General features: G+C 45.4%; 1 protein-coding gene across 18 annotated transcripts in view; it reads right to left on the reverse strand.

The window, feature by feature from the left end:
• Ncam1 (neural cell adhesion molecule 1) overlaps positions 1 to 21672 on the reverse strand; it is a 300416-nt gene that overhangs the window by 10355 nt on the left and 268389 nt on the right. For 8 of the 18 annotated variants that reach the window (XM_055622355.1, XM_055622349.1, XM_055622353.1 and 5 more), the window contains 2 exons: positions 9712 to 9836; positions 7006 to 7183 (listed from right to left, as the gene is read on the reverse strand). In XM_055622355.1, coding sequence (XP_055478330.1) covers positions 7006 to 7183; positions 9712 to 9836 — 303 coding nt within the window. Of the gene's footprint in view, positions 1 to 3224; positions 4492 to 7005; positions 7187 to 9711; positions 9837 to 21672 lie in introns of those variants that run through there. The other 10 variants (XM_055622354.1, XM_055622348.1, XM_055622345.1 and 7 more) reach the window with 2 other exon arrangements.

Genomic DNA, 21672 nt, shown 5'->3' on the forward strand with positions numbered 1-21672 from the left:
TCTCCTCTGTCTCACCAGTGGCTAGGGTGACCATGACTTAAGACAAAGGCTCACAGGATATTTGTTGGGTGAGTCTTCAGCCTGGAGATGAAAACATCACTCCAAAAATTTAATTGTGTGTTACAAGAAGGATAAAGGACCTGATTTCTTTACAGCGCCAGTAGATGTTACTAAGGAGGTAGGGTAGGGGGTGGGACAGATGACAGGCCCACAGGAAGGATTGGCAAACATAGGAAGTCAAACAGAGCAAGCTGTCTTGGGAGCTGTGTTTCTGGTGAGCTCTCTGTTTCTGGAAGCATCAAGGAGAGATAAGAAAAGCTCTTGGTAGAGATGTTGTAATCCCGTGAATGAGGCCTTGGGTTGGAGATGGTCTACAAATGTCTTTTCAACCACAAATACCTCATTTCAAACTGGAGCTGTACAGAGCTCCACCCATGATACTGTTTCCAAGATGCCAATCTCCACAGTGTATATAGGAGGGACTTTTTTTTCTATAAGACTGAAATGCTGGTAGTCGCCATCTTTAGTTATTGATCTTTGTGATTTTCATTTTTTAATTAAAAAAATGCCCTTTAACACTAAACAGCAAATTCTCTATCTGTAGTGGGGTTCCTGGGTGGCTTCTTATATACTTAGCATATGGGGTTCTTCATTCTAGAACTAGAATCACTGGGGAGATGAGGGTCAAAAACTGGGTCACGTGAGGGCCAACATTCCTAGGTCTTCCCTGCCCTCAACTCCAGTGGCTCATGCCTGATTCCAGGATATGTCACCAAAGGGGTCACCACCTACTTTGTGTTTCAGACATGGTCTGATGTAGATGCACAGAGAAAGACAGAGAGGGAGAGAGAGAGAGAGAGAGAGAGAGAGAGAGAGAACAAAGACTCTTTCCTGAATGAAGGGGCTACCAGCCCACCATTTCCAGTGACTGATTCTTCCTTCTACAGCAAGTGAGTACTCCTGAAGTTGGAGGGGATGATGGTGGCCTTGACGGAGGGATGGAAACAAGAGGACGCTTTATACAAATTAAAGAGCACTGGACTCAGGAGACAGTCACATCCTTGTGGGTGTTACAGGGTAGTTTAGTCCAAGAAAACTAGTAGGACAAGGTCTAGATCCTCATCTTATTGAACAGGTCATAAAAGCAAAATCAATCAAACAAACAAACAAAACAAAAAAAAACCCAACAAAAAACAAAACAACTCAAAACACAATACAACAAACAAAATAAAAAAAAAAACCCTTCAGATGTCGAAGGGCACTGAAGGGGTGACTCATTGACTCAATTAGAAATTCAGCAATATATTCAATCCAGTTTGGGTTGGTTTTGTATACTGAAAACACAACTAAGTGCCTTGCACATAAAGAGGGCTTCTTGGGGCAGCTTTCCAGCATCTCTCTAGGCAAAAACTGCCCCAAGCAGTGCCTGGCTGAGACTGTCTCTTCTGTGGTTCCTGGTTTGAGAGCTTGGCATTCAATGCAGGAACTCACATATATTTGCTTTCTTATGCCTTTAGATGGATCTCATATTTTCCAGGTGCCCAGCTGGGTCTGAGTCATTGCATCATCGTTCCCAGGTGCAGAAGTCCCGGCTCCATTATGACTGTCAAACCTCCAAATTGGTTGAACTTGTGAGTTAGGTTCCTTATATACCCTGTGTGTCTGCCTGTTCCTTCCTGGAGTTGGCTGTGCACAAAATGCAGCGTGTCCACAGAAGCTTCTGTCAGTTTCTATGTATCATGAGATATTCATGAGTGCGTGTGCACGGGTGTGTATGTGCATATAGCACTGCAGCTCGTGGAACATGCCACCCTGATCTGGTCTTCAGAGTGACTGCCTCCCCATTTCTGCAAAGGCTCATTCCTCTCCCGTTGTCTGCTGGGGACTCCCAGGCAGCCCAGATCCTGACACCCTCAAGATCATTTAGAAAGGCAAAATGATTTTCACGAGGAAATGCCTTTGACTAGAGTTCTCCTTCTCACCAAGAGTAGGGGCCAATTTAAATATCTCTCCTGGTAAGCAGTTACGAAACACACACCAGGTGGAGGGAGAAGGTTTTTGACACTTGTGTTGGACACAAAAAATCAAAGAAAATCAAAACACACTGTTGAGTTTACATGAACTGTTATATCCTTTAATAATGCAAAGGTGTAAACTTCATAAAGTCTTGCTGATTATCTACACAATGACATTAGCATTCTTATTAGTAGAAAAAACATGATCGGAACCTGCTGTATAAATATTCCAAAAACGAGCAGAGAACCCTTATAGCAGATACACGGTGTATGGTCTGGCCTGTACTGATACACAGTGCAGAGGTGGGGATGAGCTCACTCCCTTGGGGATACTTGGGGGTTGCTTTCTTAAAGACTCCTGGCTGGTCCAGGAGCCACAGCCTTCACGGAGGGCCCCAGTGTCTGGCAGGGTCTAGTGCACAGTAAAGCTGTCTCTGGTAGGGTACACCATTACAAGCCACATGCTGGCTGTAATACACCCAAAGGTTTCCAGCTGGGCCCCGGGTCTACTAAGAGCACAGGACTGTGCTACGGCTCTGGACATTTAGGTTGATCTCCCAAGGTCCCTTTAGAAACATTGACACTGTCCCTTCCCTGTGAGTGGGTCGGTGATGGGGCTGAGGAAGACAGACTCTCTCAGCAAGTTCCCTTGGAGTGAATGCATGTGACATCTAACCAGGGCCATCGGAAGAGGACAATGGTGGGACCTCTTTGCCCTCCCTGTTGCTTTCCTTAACTGACATGTGATGCTTATATCACGTTCTTTTCTCTGTTATACTGCCCTTGTGCCCAAGAGCCGTCTTGCTTCACTGAGCTGGTGGGAAAAGGCCGAGGGTCCTGAGCAGAGGTTCATATCTGAGCGAGAGGCACTGTCAGTTTTAGCTTCTGAGCAGTGTGGATCCTCTGTGATGAACACTTGGGGACCCTCGTAGGTGGCGACACAGTTGGCTCTGCCTGCAGACCACAACTCAGGGTCATTTGTATTCCCAAAGGGAAAGGCTAGTCTTTGAGCATTTAAAAAAAAAAGCAGAAACAAAATAGGTAAAGAACCAAAAAGAACATAAATTAAACTTCTGTGGAGATGGTTGGAGATGAGATAGGTAGAGTGACAGGTGCCATGAGAGGGGAGGGGGGAGTTTTTATGCATTAGAAGGTTCATCTCAAAGTTCATAGGCTGATACTATTGAGCGGGGTTTCAGCCTTGGGTCTCATGCATCCGACTGTGACACACCCACCTCCTGTTCCCGGTGAACTGCACAACAGCAACGGGAGTTCCTGGCTTTATCATAAGAGTTTTTAAAGTGTGTTGGAGACCCCTTGGAAGCTGGAGCATTTTGGAAGTGCTGACAGGCAAACTGGCTGATTTATTAGCACTGTGGGGGAGGAGTGTGTCCTGCAATCTCTTTGCTTGTGCTCTTTGGAGCATGTAGGGGGAAGGTGTGTGTGTGTGGGGGGGGTGTTTGACTGACTCACAGTGGATGCTTAAAAACTGCCAAGCATACTGTGCTTGTTTGGTGATGATATAGGTCATGGCTAGAACACAGCCACCAAAGCCTGGAGGTTCAGTGCTCATCTGAAGGAAGCCTCCTACTGGGCCGCACAAGACTTAGCTCTTGGGAGCCAGACACCAAAGCCCTTTCCTATTGGGCACATCACAGATTGGCCTTCTTCACAGAGACAGCAGAAGGTGTTGAGACTGATACCAGTGGTAAAGCACCTTCCAGAATGTTCATCAGCTCCAGGAAAAGAGACGAATTTTGCCTTTTCTCACTTCGTGGGCAACAAGGGACTTAATTTGCCTATCAGGTCAGCAGAGTGCTTAGGCGACTCACCACGTGTGACTCTTTCAACATGGGCACTTAAATACTTAAATGTAGGTGAAGCTAACTACCTATTGAAAGGCGGCGGCGGCGGGCACAGTGTTAGGATAAGGGGCACACATGGCGACCTTACCAATTGGAACCAAGCTTTAGAAGGCTAGAGTTTTTCTTCTGCTGCATTTTAGGTATGAACAGCAAGAAAAACACAAGTATCAGGGAGTAGAAATGTCTCCATGAACCTTGCATAATATTGTTTTTAAAAAATAGTATCGGAAGAAAGATTTCTCAATTCTTTGTTTTTTTTTTTTAACTGCTGTTAAAAAGGGGACAGACTCCATAAGAAGTGACAGAGAAGTATCACTGAATGACAAAATCTCGAGGTGAATCTGTTTCCAACCACCAAGGCCTTTCTTGTTCACACAGAACGTGTGCTCAGTGGCTGTGGCTGGGCACGTGGTCCTGTGAGGTTCTTTCAAAGAGGGACAACTGATCCTTTTCATTGGAACTGAGATTTTTAAGCAAATATAATTTGTGTGTATGTGTGTGTGTGTGTGTGTGTGTGTTGTGTTCAAGTTCCTAACAGAGCAAAAGAAGAGTCACCGCAGAGAAAAGCAAAGAGACCAAGGTGTAGGAGGTGGAACTTCCTCCCAAGGTGGCTGCAGATGTCAAGCAATGGGTCCCAGAGGAAAGGTGGTTGTTGAGACATAAATGTGGCAGTGGGGATGTCCCAGTGACGTCCAAGGTGACAAGTGTGACGACGGACATAGGGAGGGTGTGGGAAGGGGAGGAAAGAGAAGGCAGAGACAGAAACAGGAAAAAAAATAGATAAAAAAAGAAAGGAAAAATAGGTCAAATATAGAAAAAACAAGAATCCAAGGTTAATTCAACTTAGTAAGTTAGGCTGACAAAAGTTAGAGGAGTTCAGTGCTCTATCAACATCATAGGCCAGGTCAGCAGCTCAGCAATGCCAGAAGCAGCACAGCAGGTTAATTCAGGGGCTGGGGCCAGCGAGCAAATGAAATTAAAGTGAGAGAACAGGAGCCTCTGCAGTAGAACAGCAAGGTCAGAGCAGGAGAGTGTTACCTCTTGCTAGGACGAAGCCTCTTAGGAGCAGGCAACGAGTGTGTTCTTCTGTGTCTAGGTTTTTGGCTATGGAGACTGAGATGCAGGGAAGGGCTGCACTATGGTCAGAACACGGGGAGTTTGGAATGCTGAAGCAGACCTGTCTTTCTATTGCGCAAGCCCAACTGTCATGCAGGCATAAGGGTGTTGAACAGCTCACCTTCCACTGCCCTGCCCACCACAGAGTTTGACCACAAATGTACATCTTGTAATGCAAAGAGGATTTATTCTTGAATTCCAATAAAATGGCTAGGATGGTCCAACCAGAGCCATGTCTCTTTAGCACTTGGACAGCAGGCACAGAATCACTGCGGACAAGGCAAGTCCTCCTAACCCTGTCTAGTTCTAGTGAGAGCCTGGATGATATTCTGTAAAGCCTCTGAAGTTCAAGCACTCCCTAGCGTTTTTCTCTCTAACACTGAAAACCTAGAAGGTAAAGTTGCTAGCAGTGGCCAGCTTGGAAACATAGCACACCCAAGCATGCTGCTCATCAAGTCTCACTCTGGAGAAGAACCAGCTTATGGCCTGTTGCAAAGGGTTTAACACAAGCTTCATTACTCCCTGAATCCTCAGGGACTCAAAAGCATGGATCTGGACATGCATGTACGTGACACTCTCAATTTCAAGGGAAAAGTAACCAAAGAACACAAGAAAGGAGAGACAGAGGAAAGGAAGGAAATACCTCCATTTGGACATCCTATTGTGCCACAATGAGGGCAACTTCCTGTAGCCACATGCAAGAACTTTCTTCCAGTTCATGTAGAGACACAGGACCTTAGCCTGAGCCAGAAAGGCCTTTCCAAAGTACAATCAACCAATTGACACTTCTAATCTACACCTCAAAACTCACCTGCCAACTGGCTGGAGGTCCCATACAAAACCCACACCTCCCGACTCACACACACACACACACACACACACACACACACACACACACACACTCACACTCAACCATAAAGAACCACACACAAAGCTCTCAATCTGTTGCTACCCACTTTGGCACATATAACCCTAGAGGGTAGGCTGCCTGTCCCCTTTCTGGCCTGACTTTCCCAGAAGGAACAAGGTTGACAATTGAGGTCAGCAGCTAAGCAAGCTCCCCAGACAGGGCAGGAGGCAAGAGGGACCTGCCCCAGGCTGTCTCCCTATCACACCTGAACATAGGAGAGCACAGGGATGGGGGGGACTCTTCAAAAGGCTGCACCTGTATGGTCTATGACCATCTCTCCTGCCTGTGGTTGGCAGTTGGCTGGCTCTGGAAAGGCGAAGTGATGGCTGAAGAATGCTGAGGCATTTGCCTAATTAAAGGGACTGTGAGAGGCATATGGGCCAGAAATCACAGCTCTCACTTTATTCCCACACTCGAGTTGGTCCTGGATCCTAGAGACAAATCTGCATGTCCTAGGAGCACTGCTGCTACCATGGTCTAGCAGACTGGCTGCCCTCTCTTTGATGGTGTGTCCCCGTATCTATGTTTTCCACTTGCTACATCCCGAGAGGTTCAGTTTGTCTCTAGCACAGCAGAGGCCCTTCACAGATAAGCTTATAGCTAACTGGGCGCCATCTACTCCTTCTCTTGGGGCCACCAGAGAGAAGAGATATAGACCATGGTTGTACAGCTAAAGCAAGGGTCACATAAAAACAGCGTAAAGCCAGTTATGTTGTCCTAGTACGGAATGCAGATGGCAGAGAAAGTCTCATCAAGGATCCTTGTTCAACCAGCATCTAAGGCAAGGCAAAATTTGGGGCATTTCCCATCTGAGGGAGTCCCATAGACTGGTTAGCTTTGACCTTTCAAGGCCAAGTGAGACAGGACCTTTTCCCCAGGATGCTTGGTAAAACTCTCCTGGGGGTCTGGTACATGTCAACCCATTGCACAGACGGGGATAAGGCAAAACTAAGCTTGGCATGAGCAACCAGTCATGAGGATGGCTGTAAGCAAGCAAGTTGTCAGGGTTGTTCAGGCGCATTAGGAGGCGCGGCTTGTGTGCATTAATTCCAAGCGGGGAGGGGGGGCGGGGGGAGACAGAAAACAGACATGGTTGTACCTGGGATAGCTGTGGGCTGGGCTGAGGTCCTGAACACAAAATGAGCTGCCTTGGATTTTCCTTGCTGATTCTCAGCTACCACATATACTTCATACTCGGCATTCCAGTCCAGGGATTTGAGCATGACATGGTCACTGCCGGATGGGAGCCTGATTTCCGGTTTCCACTCGGAGGCGAGCTTCTGGGAACAATTGGCAGGAAGGACAGAAGACACCAGGGAGCTTCAGTGAGAATGTTGGGGAGACTGGCTAGGAGACACAGACTCAGGGAAATTGAAAATCATGGTGTGAAATGTAAAAAAAATGGGAACCGATGTGGATTTTCCATATTGGGGGAACCACCTAGAATGCTTGCCAACACCAGCAATAGCGAACAGCAGTGTGGCGTGGCTCTGACTCGACTCTCTCTCCAACTTCAGGACTGACGGGCTGAAACACTGGCCCTCACTTGCTCTCTCTATACCCTGTATGCAGGGTACAGGGCATACAGGCTTCTTAGAGGAGGTAGAACAAATGTTTCTGGTATTTCAAAATGCTGACCACATCCTGACAGGTGAATGCTACACAGATTCCACTTTTACTGAGAACCTTCTACCAGCCAGGCTGTGCACTGAAGGCTACCTACCCTGTTTCTCACTACATCCCTATATAAGGAACCTGCAGGGCATCACTTCAGGCTCTTACTAAATCTACTGGCAGGGACACGAGCAAAAGATCAGGTGACTTCATAAAGTCCCCCTGCACTCAAGGGTGGATCTCGCCCTATTCAAGCTCCAGACAGCATTTCCTCTTTCATAACAGGGAGCCCAGGAAAGTGTGTGTTGAGCTGGACTGGGGTTTTCTATATTCTGCAGTGTTGTCTGGCCTACCTGTGGCTGACTATGTGAGGACCAAAACTGGGATGTCCATGGGGCCCGCATGCAGTAGCCCACTGTGCTTACCAAACACTGGCCAAGATGTAGGGGGAGATGCAAAATTCTGGAGATTCCCCGTTTTTCACCCAACCTTCCCTCTGTCATCCATGTTTGCCAATGAGTTTGTACTGGAGGTGAGTTTCCAAAGCCATCACAGAACAGTGTGGGAGAGGCCTCCAGTCATCCTGAGACATTTTCAGATGGTTTTCTAGTTGCAAAGCCTGTTACTTCACAGTCTCTGGCCTTTTCAAAAGCCAAATATGCTTCAGGTACAAGCTGGGCACCCAAGCAGGTTTAACAAATATTTAGTGAATGGGGGTGGGCGTCTAAACAAGGCAATGTGTCAGGTAAGAGATGGTCCAGTGATCATGACAGATCCTGGCCTGGGGCTGGAGGAACATGGAGGTGCTCATCCCAAGGCTGTGAATGTTGGGAAAAATGCTCAGAGGGAATTTTTGTGTCCTGTAATCGAGCCAGGAAGCCTGGGCTATGCTCTATAAAGTTAGCTTTGCAGGTGTTGCTATGGTGCTGCTTTCATTTAAAACAAAGAAGCTGAGCTGTCTCTCTTTGCTCTTCCTTCTCTGTCTTCCTTGGCAAACATCATTACAAAAGGGACAACCAGACGATAAGGCAAACACGCAGGAAAGCAAACTTTATGCTATGTAATACATATTAATAATATGTGCTTGCATTTAGCAAACATTAAGCTTCAAAGTGAAAGAGAATGCTTAAAGTCACTGGGATCTAAAATAGCTCAGCATTTTATTTCGTTGTCTGTTAAACACAGCTGCAGTGACAGTTCAGGCAAGCACGCATGGAGATTGCCTCCCTACAGGAGAGATTTCCACCTAGGCCCCACATCCTGGTTACCATTTGAAGAGGTTTCAAAGTTCCAGAACATTTTGGAATCTTTGCCTATATTGTAACTAATCTGACATAAGTTATTTTATTCCTATTTTGCAAAGGACATGCTGGCAAATGTCAAAGCTGGAATTTGATGTCATCCTGGCTCATAATAGCCAGAGGTGTTCTACCCTAGTTCAACTAGGCTATTCCTACTCCACCTGCTCCAAGTAGGTTATTTAGAGCCACCTGGCAAGTCCCGGCATCCTTCCCTGCAGTAAGGAAACCACAGGGCCTCCCATACAGTAGTACCTCTGGGCTGGTCCCATGTGCCATTTCCACTGGAGCTATTCCCAGGGAGGCAGAGGATGAACAAACTTCCTGGAAAAAGCCTCCTGGAGAAAGCAAGCTGCTCTCTGGTTCATGATCTCCAGCTACTAAGAAATCCTAGTAATGGGTTTTTCCCAGTGCCCAGAGACTGCCCTTGCCCCAGGCAGTTGCTTGCCAAATGTCATTCTGAAACTGGAAAAGGAGTGATTTTCAGTTTGGGGGTTGGTGATGAAAGAAGGAATAGTTGCGATCTCAGGTAGGTAGTGAGTGAGCCAGAGGGGAAGCTTGGACAAGCTTATTGTCAGCAGTTACACCGGCCAGGGTGCCAAGGAGACCAGGCAAGGGATCCAGCTTAGGATCTTGAAGTAAGTCATATGAGAGTCTGTCTAGGCATCTCAGTTCCACACTCGGCCTCAACCTACTGACAGTGTGAGACTGTCAGTTACCAGCTGTTGTTGCTCTTCTGCAAGAGTCTTCTGCAAGATGCACAGTAGCACCCTGTCCTAGCCTCACCTCACCCTGGATTCTTGAGTTCTTGATTCAACAAAGCAGGTATCAGGGTCTTAGGGTGTGTGTTGGGGCGGGGGTTGGGGAGTAGACTGAAGATGGAAGCTACTCACCGCTCGGTACTTGACCAGATAGTGTCTGATGGGGGAGCCTCCGTCATCCTGCTTGATCAGGTTCACCTTGATGGAGTTCCCGTCCTCTCCCATTTGCCCTTCCAGCTTGGGTGCACTGGGTTCCCCTGAAATAGCCAGTACATTTACATGAAATCCAGGTCCACAGAATGGTACATGGGCCCATCAAAATGGGATGGAGTGATGCGGTGGGGCTGGGTACTTTTCTTGCTCTTTCAGAAATTCAAATGGTTAAGAAGCAGTGAGTTTAGAGCTCTGAACCCCACCTAGTCTTAGCTGGGGGTGCTTGGTGGGAATGTTCTAGAAAACACTCCCTATGAGCACAGTTCTTTTTCTTTCCATCTCTCTCACCGGTACTCATATTTCTTCCTCCGACTCTGCAGGTTTGATTTCTAGAAACCTGACATATCTTGACAGAGTGCCTTAAATATGGGCAAATGTATTCAGGTCTGAGTAGGAAATTTAAAAACATAGAATTGCTTTTCAGAACAGCCCTGTGCTTTTATCCCTGCGTACATCATAACTCACCCTAGTCCCGAGGGCTTGGTCACTGATGGGAGTGAATAGTGCTGTGTTTTTGCAACTAGCTTTGCATGAATTAAATTTTATTGCTTAGGATCACTTAAAAATACGTTTCCAATTGTGGCTAAATACAACACAAATTGCCATAGGCAAGTTTCCTGTGACTGTGACTGTAACTACATTTATGGCTCAGTCGAGTGAGAGATAATCTCTGGCTTTTTAAGGTATTAAAGCAACAATCATTGCAGTCCTTTTCTTTGTGAGAGGAGAGGGGGTGAAATGGCTTTAACATTTTACAATAAGAAAGATAAAAGTTTCTTGCTTCTCTCTTTATTCGGAGTTTAAATGCTCACTCAGATGGTAGCATTGTGAATCTAAGTGGGAGAAGGAAGATGAACTTGTGTGTGATGAACAGACAGGGCCAGGATCGTTCTGTAGTGTGTGCTGGTTTACTGTATGAGACGCTGCCCACGTACGCTGGATGAGCAGATGAGGAAGTGTAATATAGGGTTGAAATTAAAACTCCATACTTGTGAGCAACCAGGACTTTCAGATAGGACCAAACTCTCTAATCAATTTCCTTATCTTTCAGGGAGGCTATAGATTATTTTCTAAGCAGGTTACTGTTAAAAAAAAAATGGGGCTGTGATGGGAAAGCCAGGGAGGGTCTTGCTAAGAAGCTAATTACCTCACACTGCAGCCCTAGCCATACAAGGAAAGCTGCTGGGAAAGTTGGAGTTTAATCTCGTCTCCTTGTTGAGCTGTTGGGACCCTCCCTTGGATTTAAAGGTGGAAGCAGAGAGAACAAACTACTCAGAGCCCTCCGAGGCATCCCCTGAGACGTAGCATGCGCATCAGCTGGAGCTGGTTAGAGACTCAGACTCCTGCCGTCGCAGGACCCCTTGGTGAGATGTTTGCTCAGGTATGCTTTGAGAACTAGAAGAAATGAGGGGGAATGTATACTGTGACAGGGAGGGCGCATAATCTTGATGGTATTTAGAAAAAGTCAGGCTTGGTATCTGTTCTATGGTTGGGAATTTAAGAAACTCAAAAAACAGAATGCAAAGATAAATAGGTTTTAAAAAAATACTTGTCCTGATTTTTGAGCTAGAATGTAGCCACTATCCTTAGTTATTTAGAGGAAACCATTTAGGCCCAGTTTGGATATATCAAACTCTGTAGGCTTTTCAAATTCCTTTGGGCTTTTCTATCATCTTAGGCAGTAAGTCAGTTGTGTCTACACTATTATAAATGTCCAGTGGGACTCAAAGCAGAGTTTAGTTTAGAATAAGGCAAAGCTTCTGGGTAGATTCCACAGTGCTGAGTACAGCAGCACTGAAGGAGCCATGAAAGAACTCAAGCGGCTTTATTCTCTGACAGCATTAAGGAGACCAACTCATCCCAGGGATCCTCAAACATCACAGGTTTTAGCACTGAAAGTTCAATATCCCGGCAATATCCTTAACCCTAGGCTAACTGAGATGGTTGGTGGCTAGGACTGAGTGGGAATGGTATTATAGATTTCTGCACTGAGAGTCACAACATGAACTGTGGTGGATGTTCCCTGAGGAAGGAGGGGATTCATCAGGCAGCGGAAGACCAGAGGCTTTGCCTGAGGCCTTCTTAGAGTGAGATGGAGGGGAGTCCATCCAGCTGCTTCATTGAACCCTCCTCACTATTTCCTTCCAAAATGGAGTATTCAAAGCATACCCACAGTCTCAAGACCTTAAACATGCCCTCTGAACTCTGATTCATGGGAAGTATGAAACATCCTCTATATCGCTGCCTTGCTGTGTCTCCATACTTGCAGAAAGGGGCACAGAATCAAATGTAAGGCCCCTTGCACCTCTGCCGTCCACACATGGGTTGATTTAGGGGGATTACCAACTCTTTCTTGACTAGTCTTCACAACACCATGAGGGTGGAAGACATAATAACTGACCTTTAGCTAGCTTTTTTTTTTTTTTCCAGGAGACACACCCTAAGATCACAATAAAACACACAGTTGTCAACTTCTTGCTTTACAATTTTGCAAAGTATTCTTTAAAAAAAAAAATCTTGTCTTTGGAAAGAGAGTTCCAAGTCTCTTTAAAGGCATGTGGATGAACAGACAGCTCTTCCAGGAGTCCCTGAAGACCCCAGAAGCCCTGTTGAAGGCAGTCTCTTATCTCTAAATTTGTTTCAGAAACATATATGTATATAATTAGAATCTCAAAACAACCCCTAAACTCTGTAACCACAGCTCTAACATTTTCCAAACCCAGAAGGGAATTAGCTATCATTCTATCTGACAAGGTTACTCTGATACATATTTATTTTCTCTTGGAGATCAGAGCATTTTATATCATGTAGTATTTAGGTTATCATTTAGAAAGCTGTATCTATGATTAATCTATGATTAATTTATCTATGATTAATAATGCTGTATTGAGTGCTCGAAGTTATCTATTAGGCAATGATATCTCAAAGATGAATGAGACTTTTTTTTTTAGCAAAATGAAAACAAAATATAGTTATGATCATTAAAAAAGATAGTGTGGTCCTTGGGCAGTAGAATAACCTTTCCTGGGACAGCATGCCTAAAGGAAGACCATTTTCAGCTAAGACAGAACTTGGGACCAATTTGGTGGCCCTATAAGCTTTTGTAAGTATATCAATATTGGGGCAGAGCAATTGTTCAACCAGTTCTCTTAGGCACCTTTGAATGCTCACTGTCTGTTTTTTTTTTTTTATTGTAGATTAGGAATGGGGCTAATGAAACTGTCCTCTCTGCACGAAGCCATGCTTGAAGGAGAAGGGGACACTGCAGAGGCAATGGGGCCTCATCATTAAAGAGGCACACTGCTTAATTGAACACATTAGCAGAGGAGATGATTTAGGGGGTCCCAAGGTTCTGAGGTGGCTGCTGCTGTGATTGAAATCATTACGGGCAATTTCAGTAAAAACCAATATTGTAATTATTTGTAAATGTTGGCTTGCCATTCATCAGCAATAGGCATGTTGCTTTAAGAAGACCCCTGGGGTTAATTATACCCTTTGAATTTAGCTTCATCTAGGATTCAATGTTTTTCCCTACAAATATTTTATGTTGAAGCTGAACACAGTCTTACTTTAAAAATAAACTTCGACAATAACAAATATGAAATTCTGGACAGTTCTGATGTTTTCCAGCAGAACATAAGTCATGCATGCAAGGCAAAAATAGTATAAAAAAGGCCGAGTACTGTCGGATACACCATGGGCAGGCCTATGAGTGCCCTCCGAGAAACCAAAATTGAAACGTTTATTTCTGGCCATGGAGATTACAGGTTCTTTCTTTGGAATTAACTGAGGTTCTGAGTCCTTCCTTAAAGCTGAGCCTGCTCATACCTTTCCTCTCCTCAGCAGGGGCCTGGAGGTGGAAAAGATTTTACAACAAAAATCATAGCAAGCCTGGGACTTGGGGAAGATTCTGTGAACTCTGAAAGGAGAACAAGACTCCCTGTTCCACTCCGGGAAGCCCAACGCCACCAGCATGCTGCACATGAAAGACCAAGGGGCCCAGCTACCCGTCACGGGCTCCATCTCTGTTCTTTGTTCACACATTTTAAATGTTTGTTTTTAACGATGCATGTATGTATGTTTGCGAACATAAGTGCACATAGGTGCCCACAGAGGTCAGGAGAGGGTGCCAGATCCTCCGGAGCCACAGTTACGGGTGGTTGTGAGCTGCCCAGTGTGGGTGCTGGCACTAACGTGGGTCGGAGTCAACATTCCAGCCCTCGATCACTCTATCTTCCCTTTCATCCAGGTCTGCACTGGGGTCTACATTCTCAGCTCTACTCAGGATGGATCTGTACTTGGTATTGAAATCTTGTATTTTTACTCTCAAATAACATTGTTTTGAATTAAAACCACTACTCATTTTGCTTATCCCAGCTCCTTTGCTTAGTTATTTCTTATCAGCAAATTTAACTTTGGGCATATCTTTTTTTTTAATTATTATATGCTTCTATATAAAAGTCCAGAATAAATGATTTCCCTATTCACATGGGAAGCCCATTTCATGTCTCCAGCTCAGACACATTACGGGTTCCATTCAAGGAACAGTATTGACAGGTCCTTTGGGGATTAGCAAATTGCCTTGGGGAATCGGGATTTAGAGTGATTAGACCACTAATTCTCCTTCCTGAAATGGGAGTTCTTAGCTAGAGATGTCAAATGAATGACTCTAATGTGATGTAGGCTGTGTGTGCTCTCGGTCCTTATAACTCTCCCTGACACTTCTCTGGGGATCCCTCTCTAGATTTCCCATACTTCCAAAGCTTAGCTCACAGTTTGTTAAAGACAAAGGTGACAATTTGTCTTCAGCATTGTTCACCCTAAATGAGGTCCCTGGGGACAAGTGTGTTTTTTCTTTGGGGTTAAAGATATGCTTGTCCTAAGGTGACCTGACCTTTGCCACCCGAATCCCTGGCTTCGGGGGATTCTGCAAAAGTGGGTGCCTGGTACCTAAGAAGGGTTTCAGAGTCCCCTAATCCTGGAATTGCACAAGGTTGTGAGCTGCCATGTGGGCACTGGCAATGGAACCCAGGTCCTTTGCAAGAGCAGCCAGTGCTCTTAACCACTAAGCCATCTCTCCAGTCTCAATTCCTTAGGTCATAACAGAGAAAGGATGTTGAGCTTCTTGGGGTCACGCTCACTGAAGCACCTGGTGACAAGTCCTGTCCGGCCCCAGTTCTCTTAGGAATTATAAATATGTGTTGGGGGCAGAAGGCAGGGGTTGAATGACAGCACAAAATGCAAATTCGACAGTAACAAATCAACTCTGACAGAATGAACCACAAAAATACCGATTCCCTTCTTGTGGGTGGCATGAAAGCACCAACGGATTAATTGACCAATTATGTTTGTTTTATTGTTCTAAAAAAAAAAAAATGACCATGAAGGTTTGGCTTGTGGTTATGGGGCTGATCCAGACTGAGGAAATTGGGACAGAGAGAACTCTGACCCAGTGAACTCTGCCTCTGTGCCACAAGGGGGCGGTACACAACCTCACTAGCCCATGGACATTGGCGTGGGTTTTAAGTGGGCTACTGGCATGCTCCTGTCCTCACACTGACGATCTTAGGGAATCCGGTTCCTACTGGAAGGTTTCAGGCTGACAATCCACCACTGCCCCGCCTCTGAGGACCTTTCTTTGCTACCTCTCTACCCTGGGAGCCGCCAGCGTGGGAGATCCTTCGGAACAAAGGCTATTAGCGCAGAAAGGGCTGGTAGAAAGTCTGTGTCGACCTGTCAGAGGCCGAGGCTCCAAACACACAGCTGTAAAAAAAATAAATAAAATAAAGAAGGGTGTGGGAGGGGTGGTTAGTGATGTTTTCGATCTAAGAAGGAAGAGTGGGTGTTAAAGAATTTAGTTCATCAGAACCAGCATTGCCTAATACAAGTCAGGGTCAGTAGCTAAAGAAAAAAAAAATAAAGATCATTATGAACAGGTATGAAGGGAGCCATGCTGACATGCAACACAGTGACAGAGGGGGCACAGCAGGCTTGCCACACTCATGCTGAAGGCGGGAGATGGGAAGTCCCGTTTACAGAGTCCTCGGACAATGACCCATGACGTCATCTCTGTGGCGCTACCTCAAGCTCTGCGGACACACAGGGGTACATGAGCCCACATACGGGCGAGTTCAGCTCACCCCAACACACTCACTCCTGCTACCCGGGGGCGGTGCTTAAGCTTACCTCTCTTCTCCGTCAAAACTATTTGATGATGGGGAATGGGATTCAGTCCCTGGCTTAACCTCTCTTCTCTTTCATTCAGTGTTTCGGGACATAGTAAATAGTGCTGGGCGGGTTATCGGAGCAGCCAGCGCCAGTTAAATGCATCCCAGGCAGTTTTGGGTGGGAAGAGACAGATAGAGGGTGGACTGGAGAACACCTCATCTCATTAGCTGTCCTACGTATAATCCATTAACAAGAAAGGTCCTCCTAGCTTATTTAAATCATCTGAGCTCAGGCCCAGGTCACTTAGGTTCTTCCTAACGACCAGGAAAAGGAGGGGGGAATTGTCCTTAACAAATCTTCATTCTCCTGCCCCATACATTTTACTTGCTCTAACCTGTCCATCCTTCCTTACTTTTTTCTTTCCTGTTTAGTTAAAGGTTTGTCCTGCTGCTGGTCATTCACCAGAACTGCAAGTCTTCTGCTTACCCTTTTCAGGTGACAGGAAAGGGTCTGAGTGCCAACTGCAGCCCGGAATCCTGCGAGGCTCACAGTGACTGTATCTTTAAATTGACAGCTAAGATCAGCACTGAGGTGTGCTTTTAGGAGGAAACCTTTGCCACCAAAATTTTGGCCTTCATTACAGGTCCTGGAGAGAGTCCTCCTGTTGTCAACAAATTTCTCTGTTGTCAACTTTGTGCTTTACTTTATCCTGAGTTACAGTATTGCACTGAAATAGCCAAACTTGTTTTAAAAAACAAACCTTCAAACTCAAACTTCAGAGACTGCACACACTTAGTATCCCACAGAAAAGTCCCAGGGATTATTTTTCTAGAATACTAGCCACTTAGCAGTCACCATGAGTCTGACAGAAGTCTGCCCCTGCTGGTAGCCAACTTAGGAGAATGTGAAAGTCACTATATTTGGGGTGAGGGGTTACAAAATCTTTAAAATTTAGCAATCTTAAACTCTCAGTGTTCTCTGTCCAAAGACTGACAGATTCAATATCAACTTTTAACATGGATCAAATTAATACTGTGGTTTGCAAGGTTCCTTTGTTTTAGGGACATTCCTATTACACACCATGTGAAATATCAAACAACCCATTGTGGGAAAATAAGGGACTCCCTCTGCAAGTCCGGGGGTCTGGATGTAAATGGGACTGGATTAGGATGCTGCCAAAGCAACAAAGAGCAAGTCCTCAGTAAATGGAGGGAGAAGGAAAGGAGATTACACGGGGTAACACACATGGGGATTGTGATCCAGAGAACAGACCAGGAAAAAAGACCATGCAAGACGAGCCATTGAGATTTTGACTGTGTGGATGTCGCCCAATCAGTTCTCAGAGAAGTGAGGTCAAAAGTGAGGTGAGATGGAGAGGAGGCTCTTGCATTGGCAGGCACACCGGGTGGTTATTGGTGTTAGTCTGGCTACGTGATCACTGCAGCCTGTATGTGTCTTTAGGGTGTGATGTGAAGTAAAACTTTACAGTTAGGAGGGAACAGAGCGCCTGTGACTCCCAGGGGAGGCTCTGAATAGGTCTGATTTTAGTGAGGGAAGCTAGACGCAGAGGCCTCCTTCTCTCTTGATGGTGAGTGAGAAATGCTTTAACAAGGTTGTGACAGGCACAGTATTAACTAATTATTTCAAAGCCGTTATGCGCTTCATCAGGCTATAATTTTATTTCCTTTTCTGTAAGGGTCAATCATGTGCTCCTTGATTACATGGAGACTTCCAGTCATCGTTAATTGCCAAGTGACTTTTGCTTGATTTGTGCCTCCTGCCTGGGGGAGGGCCACTCTTGAAAAGTGACACCTCGGTTATCAATCCAGATTTTTATTTCAGAAAGTCCTCCATTTATGCAAGTTCTGTGACTCACTCTCTGGTTTTACAGGAGTGAAATCTTTGCTGGGATGGATCTATTTCTCTTTTTGGAGCATTTCAAGGTTGCAAAACATTTCCACAGGGGTTGCAACTGATTTTCGAGCAGTTGTGGTCTATTGAGCTACTACTGTACATAAAGTTAAACAACGAGGCTAATTTTCAAAGCATCTTTCTGGGAAATAATGTTTGTGACGTCTGTTAAAAAGTCAAGTTCCCACAATGTACTGCGGCTAACGTGGCTTTCCTGAGAGGGCAGTTGGTATGACCAGATTTCTTGAGGGAACATATTAAACAGAAGGCTGTCAAGTTATTAAATTGCCATGTCAAGGTTGCAAGGACCGCTGAATTCTAGACGTGATTTGATAGCAATAGTAAATCTTTCAGATGGCTTTGCTGAATATATCTGAGACAGGAAGAAATGTGTGCCAGGCTCTGGTTCCAGGTTTATTCCTCTAATCAGAACAAAGAGTTTTACCTTCTGTTCACCAGCGTGGACGACATCATCAGCACCATGCAAGCCACATGACAAAGTCACATGATACGCACGCACATGATTGGTTGAAAGGAAAGTGGAGGAGGTCACATGAAAAATACAAAAAAATTAAAAACTGATGTAAACAATGGGCAGGGAGAAAAAAATCAACAACAAAATCACAGACTAAATAAAAGGAGAAATCAAATTAAATTAGCAGCTTATATAGGAAACACTGGGAGGGCAGCCGTTCTGCCCAGACGGAGAAGAATAACAGACTTTATAGCGCATTTAGTTAACAACACCAGTAAGCATTAGATACAGTTGCAACATTGCGTATTAATACCACACCAGCGAGCATGAACACTTTAAAAATGAGGGAGTATTTCTGTCAAGGCCCAGATGTCAATCAAGGTCAATCTCAGAGTCTGTTAAAGGAAAAGAAAATAAAAGAAAGCACGTTATATATTTGTAGATTCCAGAATTGTCCCAGCATCCTTGGGGAAGCAGTGGCAGTGAGCTGTAGGTCATCAGGGAAAAGTCCTGAAAGAATAATAGGTTGTGTTTAATTAATGAGAGTCATTTCATGTTTGTCCTGGCCAAACAGGGGAGGGAGATGACTGAAGGGCGCTGGGCCAGAGAGGAACAGCTTGGAGGGTTTAATTCTACTTCCTATGGCATTCCTGGGATGTTCTTAACACCTTATGGGACTCCGCAGAGTCAAGGCACATAGAAAAGGAAAAGGCAAGTTCAGGTAAAGGACTAGGTATCCTCTCCTCTGGCAACTGAGAAAATGGCTGCATTGATACCAAACAGCAGAAACCAGCCCTGGTCTAACACACGGAGAGTGACATTAAACATACACTTAACTACTAGGGACCCAATGGTGCCTTTGTGTGTGTGTGTGTGGGGGGGTTCTAGCTATGGACAGTTGAGGTTAAGAGAGGAGAGCAAAGATGGGAGGTAAAGATATCTTTCTGAAAGGTATGTTTAAAAATAACAACAAGAGAGAAATGTCTTAGCTGAGTGCCATACCCCTTTGCCACGGTGAGCTAACAGAATGCATGATTTTATGGTCTGTTGTGACACAGATTCTTTCCAAGGGTGCCTGGCAAGAATTATATGTGACAAGCAGTTTCTCTTGATTTTATGTGTGAAAACTTTCTTTACCTGTAATTATAAACATATCATCACGCACACACATGCACACATACATACACACATACACACCACACATACACACACAGATACACACATACACACCTGGAAAACACTACCTCTTTTCACCCATGTTACCTGACTGGCGGAGCTTTGCACAATGCCAGCTACTCCCCTTCCACTGCAGCTCACATACCCTACATCTCAATGGTAGCGAACACATTCCTGCTAACTCAGGCTGCTGCCAGTCATGACGACTCTCCTTTATCTCACTATCCACTGGGACTTATGATTTGGGTCAGTAGTCAAGTGGTTCAAATAAAACAGTCTCCAACTTCCTCATCCCAGATTTCACAACTAAGCGTCTTATCTGTGGGTAGGAATGGCTGACGTGCAAAAACGAAACTCCTGTCAGGGGAGAAATACTTCATTCCTCTTCAGGAGAAGTCTAGAGCCAAGATCATGTTTTACTGACGGACAAGACCGAGATTCACAGAGGTGTCTCAGACAGGATAGGGTTGTGCAAACGGGTCATGTAGCTTTTCTCCTATTGCCTGGGACACATACAGCAGTAGGTTGGAAAGGGACAGTGGGAGAAGAAAGGGTGTTGTTAGCTGCATTCCTTTGCCAAATGCAAAAATAGCACAAACAAGAAAATCTTCAAACCCATCATCAGCATCAAATCCATGCAAACGAGCCCAGCTTATTGTCCTCACTCTACTCTGCTCACAAACCAAACCTCAGAGACATCAGGAATTGAAAGTCATTTCAGCACACACACACACCCACAGGAACACAGGAGAAAGCAGACCATAGCTGTGTTCTTCGGGGGGTGGGGGGTGGGGATCACTCCATGCAGCACACAGAATCAGGAAACTCTTTTCTCCCCTCTTTAATTATGTCTCAGAAGCCTTAGCTATGGTGTCTGCAGATCTGTCTTCTACCTTTTCTGACTGCCGCTTGGTAGGAGGCAGGACAAGCTCTCTCTGCATCCAGAAACATAGTAAAAGCTGAAAGCCCTGCTCGCTGCAGAACGCTGGAACACACATGGTCAAGCACAAACACTCCTGTTGCCTAGCCAAGGGCCTCAGGTCCTCAGCGAGCATGCCCCTTCGCATCACGAAGGCCAGCCTGGAAGATTTCAGAGTGGACTCAGCCAGGTTTTCAGGCTGATGAAGAGGATGCAGTTGTTCCCTGGAGTCTGCTGTCAGGAGCGGAGGTCTAGCACTTCAGACCCAGCAGCCTAGGGAGGTGGCTTTGTTCTATGATTTTTCTAGGACCCAGTGTTTGAGAACAGAAAGAAGGGGCCGTGGCTCCTTCTAGTGTGCTCTGCAGTGAGACAAGGGCAGCCATGTTGTCAAGGGGCACAGCTCCTACCTTCCTCTTGAACAGCCCTTTCCTTTTCCCCTGGTTTCTTGCTCTCAGCCTTTTCTCACTTTCTTGTTCTTGGTGTGTGTGTGAGCGTGCGTGCGCCTGTTTGGGCACGTGTGTGCGTGTGCTCACATCTGCGTGCATTTTAGAGGCAGGGGCAGTAAAACCCGGGAAAGGAGCTGCCGGCCTTTGCCTGCCCCCGAGTTTTCCTAATCCTTTTTCTGTTTTTAACACAAATGTCAACTTGGAAAGAGCTCCTCCAGCATAGACTCCTCCACAAACAACCACCCTTATTCTTTTGGAGGAGGCTTCATTTGCTTTCTTGGCCAAACAGACAGCATGCTTAGGAAACCACTTAAGGCTGGGAGACTCCATGCAGTCATGACTGTAGTCTGTGCTTCTACAAGCATACAATCAGAGGTGCTGCGGAGAGCAGCCCGGCTCTGTACTCACTAGGCAGGTCTGTGGTTGGAAGGATGGGAAGAGGCCAGGTTGCTATGGAAACATGACACACAGAAAGGGCACAAAAAGGTGAGGGCCAGAAGGGAGATAAAACTCACATACCCATAAGTACAAATTGTGCATACATGTGTGTGCACATATTATCATATATATAAGTACACATATGTATATATACATACATGCACATACATAAGCATCATAGTGCAACAGTCACTACTTCCTGTCTCCCTGATATATCAATATTAATATAAATATTTTGGAGCGATTATCAAAGACATTGCTGACAGAGGACTCATGTAGCAAGAGATATCATATCCCCAATTTTTCTTTCTAATATATCCAGTTACTAAATGCTGGACATTATATTT

This window comes from Psammomys obesus, unplaced genomic scaffold (genome assembly GCF_907164565.1).
Source record: "Psammomys obesus unplaced genomic scaffold, mPsaObe1.curated_primary_1811, whole genome shotgun sequence".
NCBI lineage: Eukaryota > Metazoa > Chordata > Mammalia > Rodentia > Muridae > Psammomys > Psammomys obesus.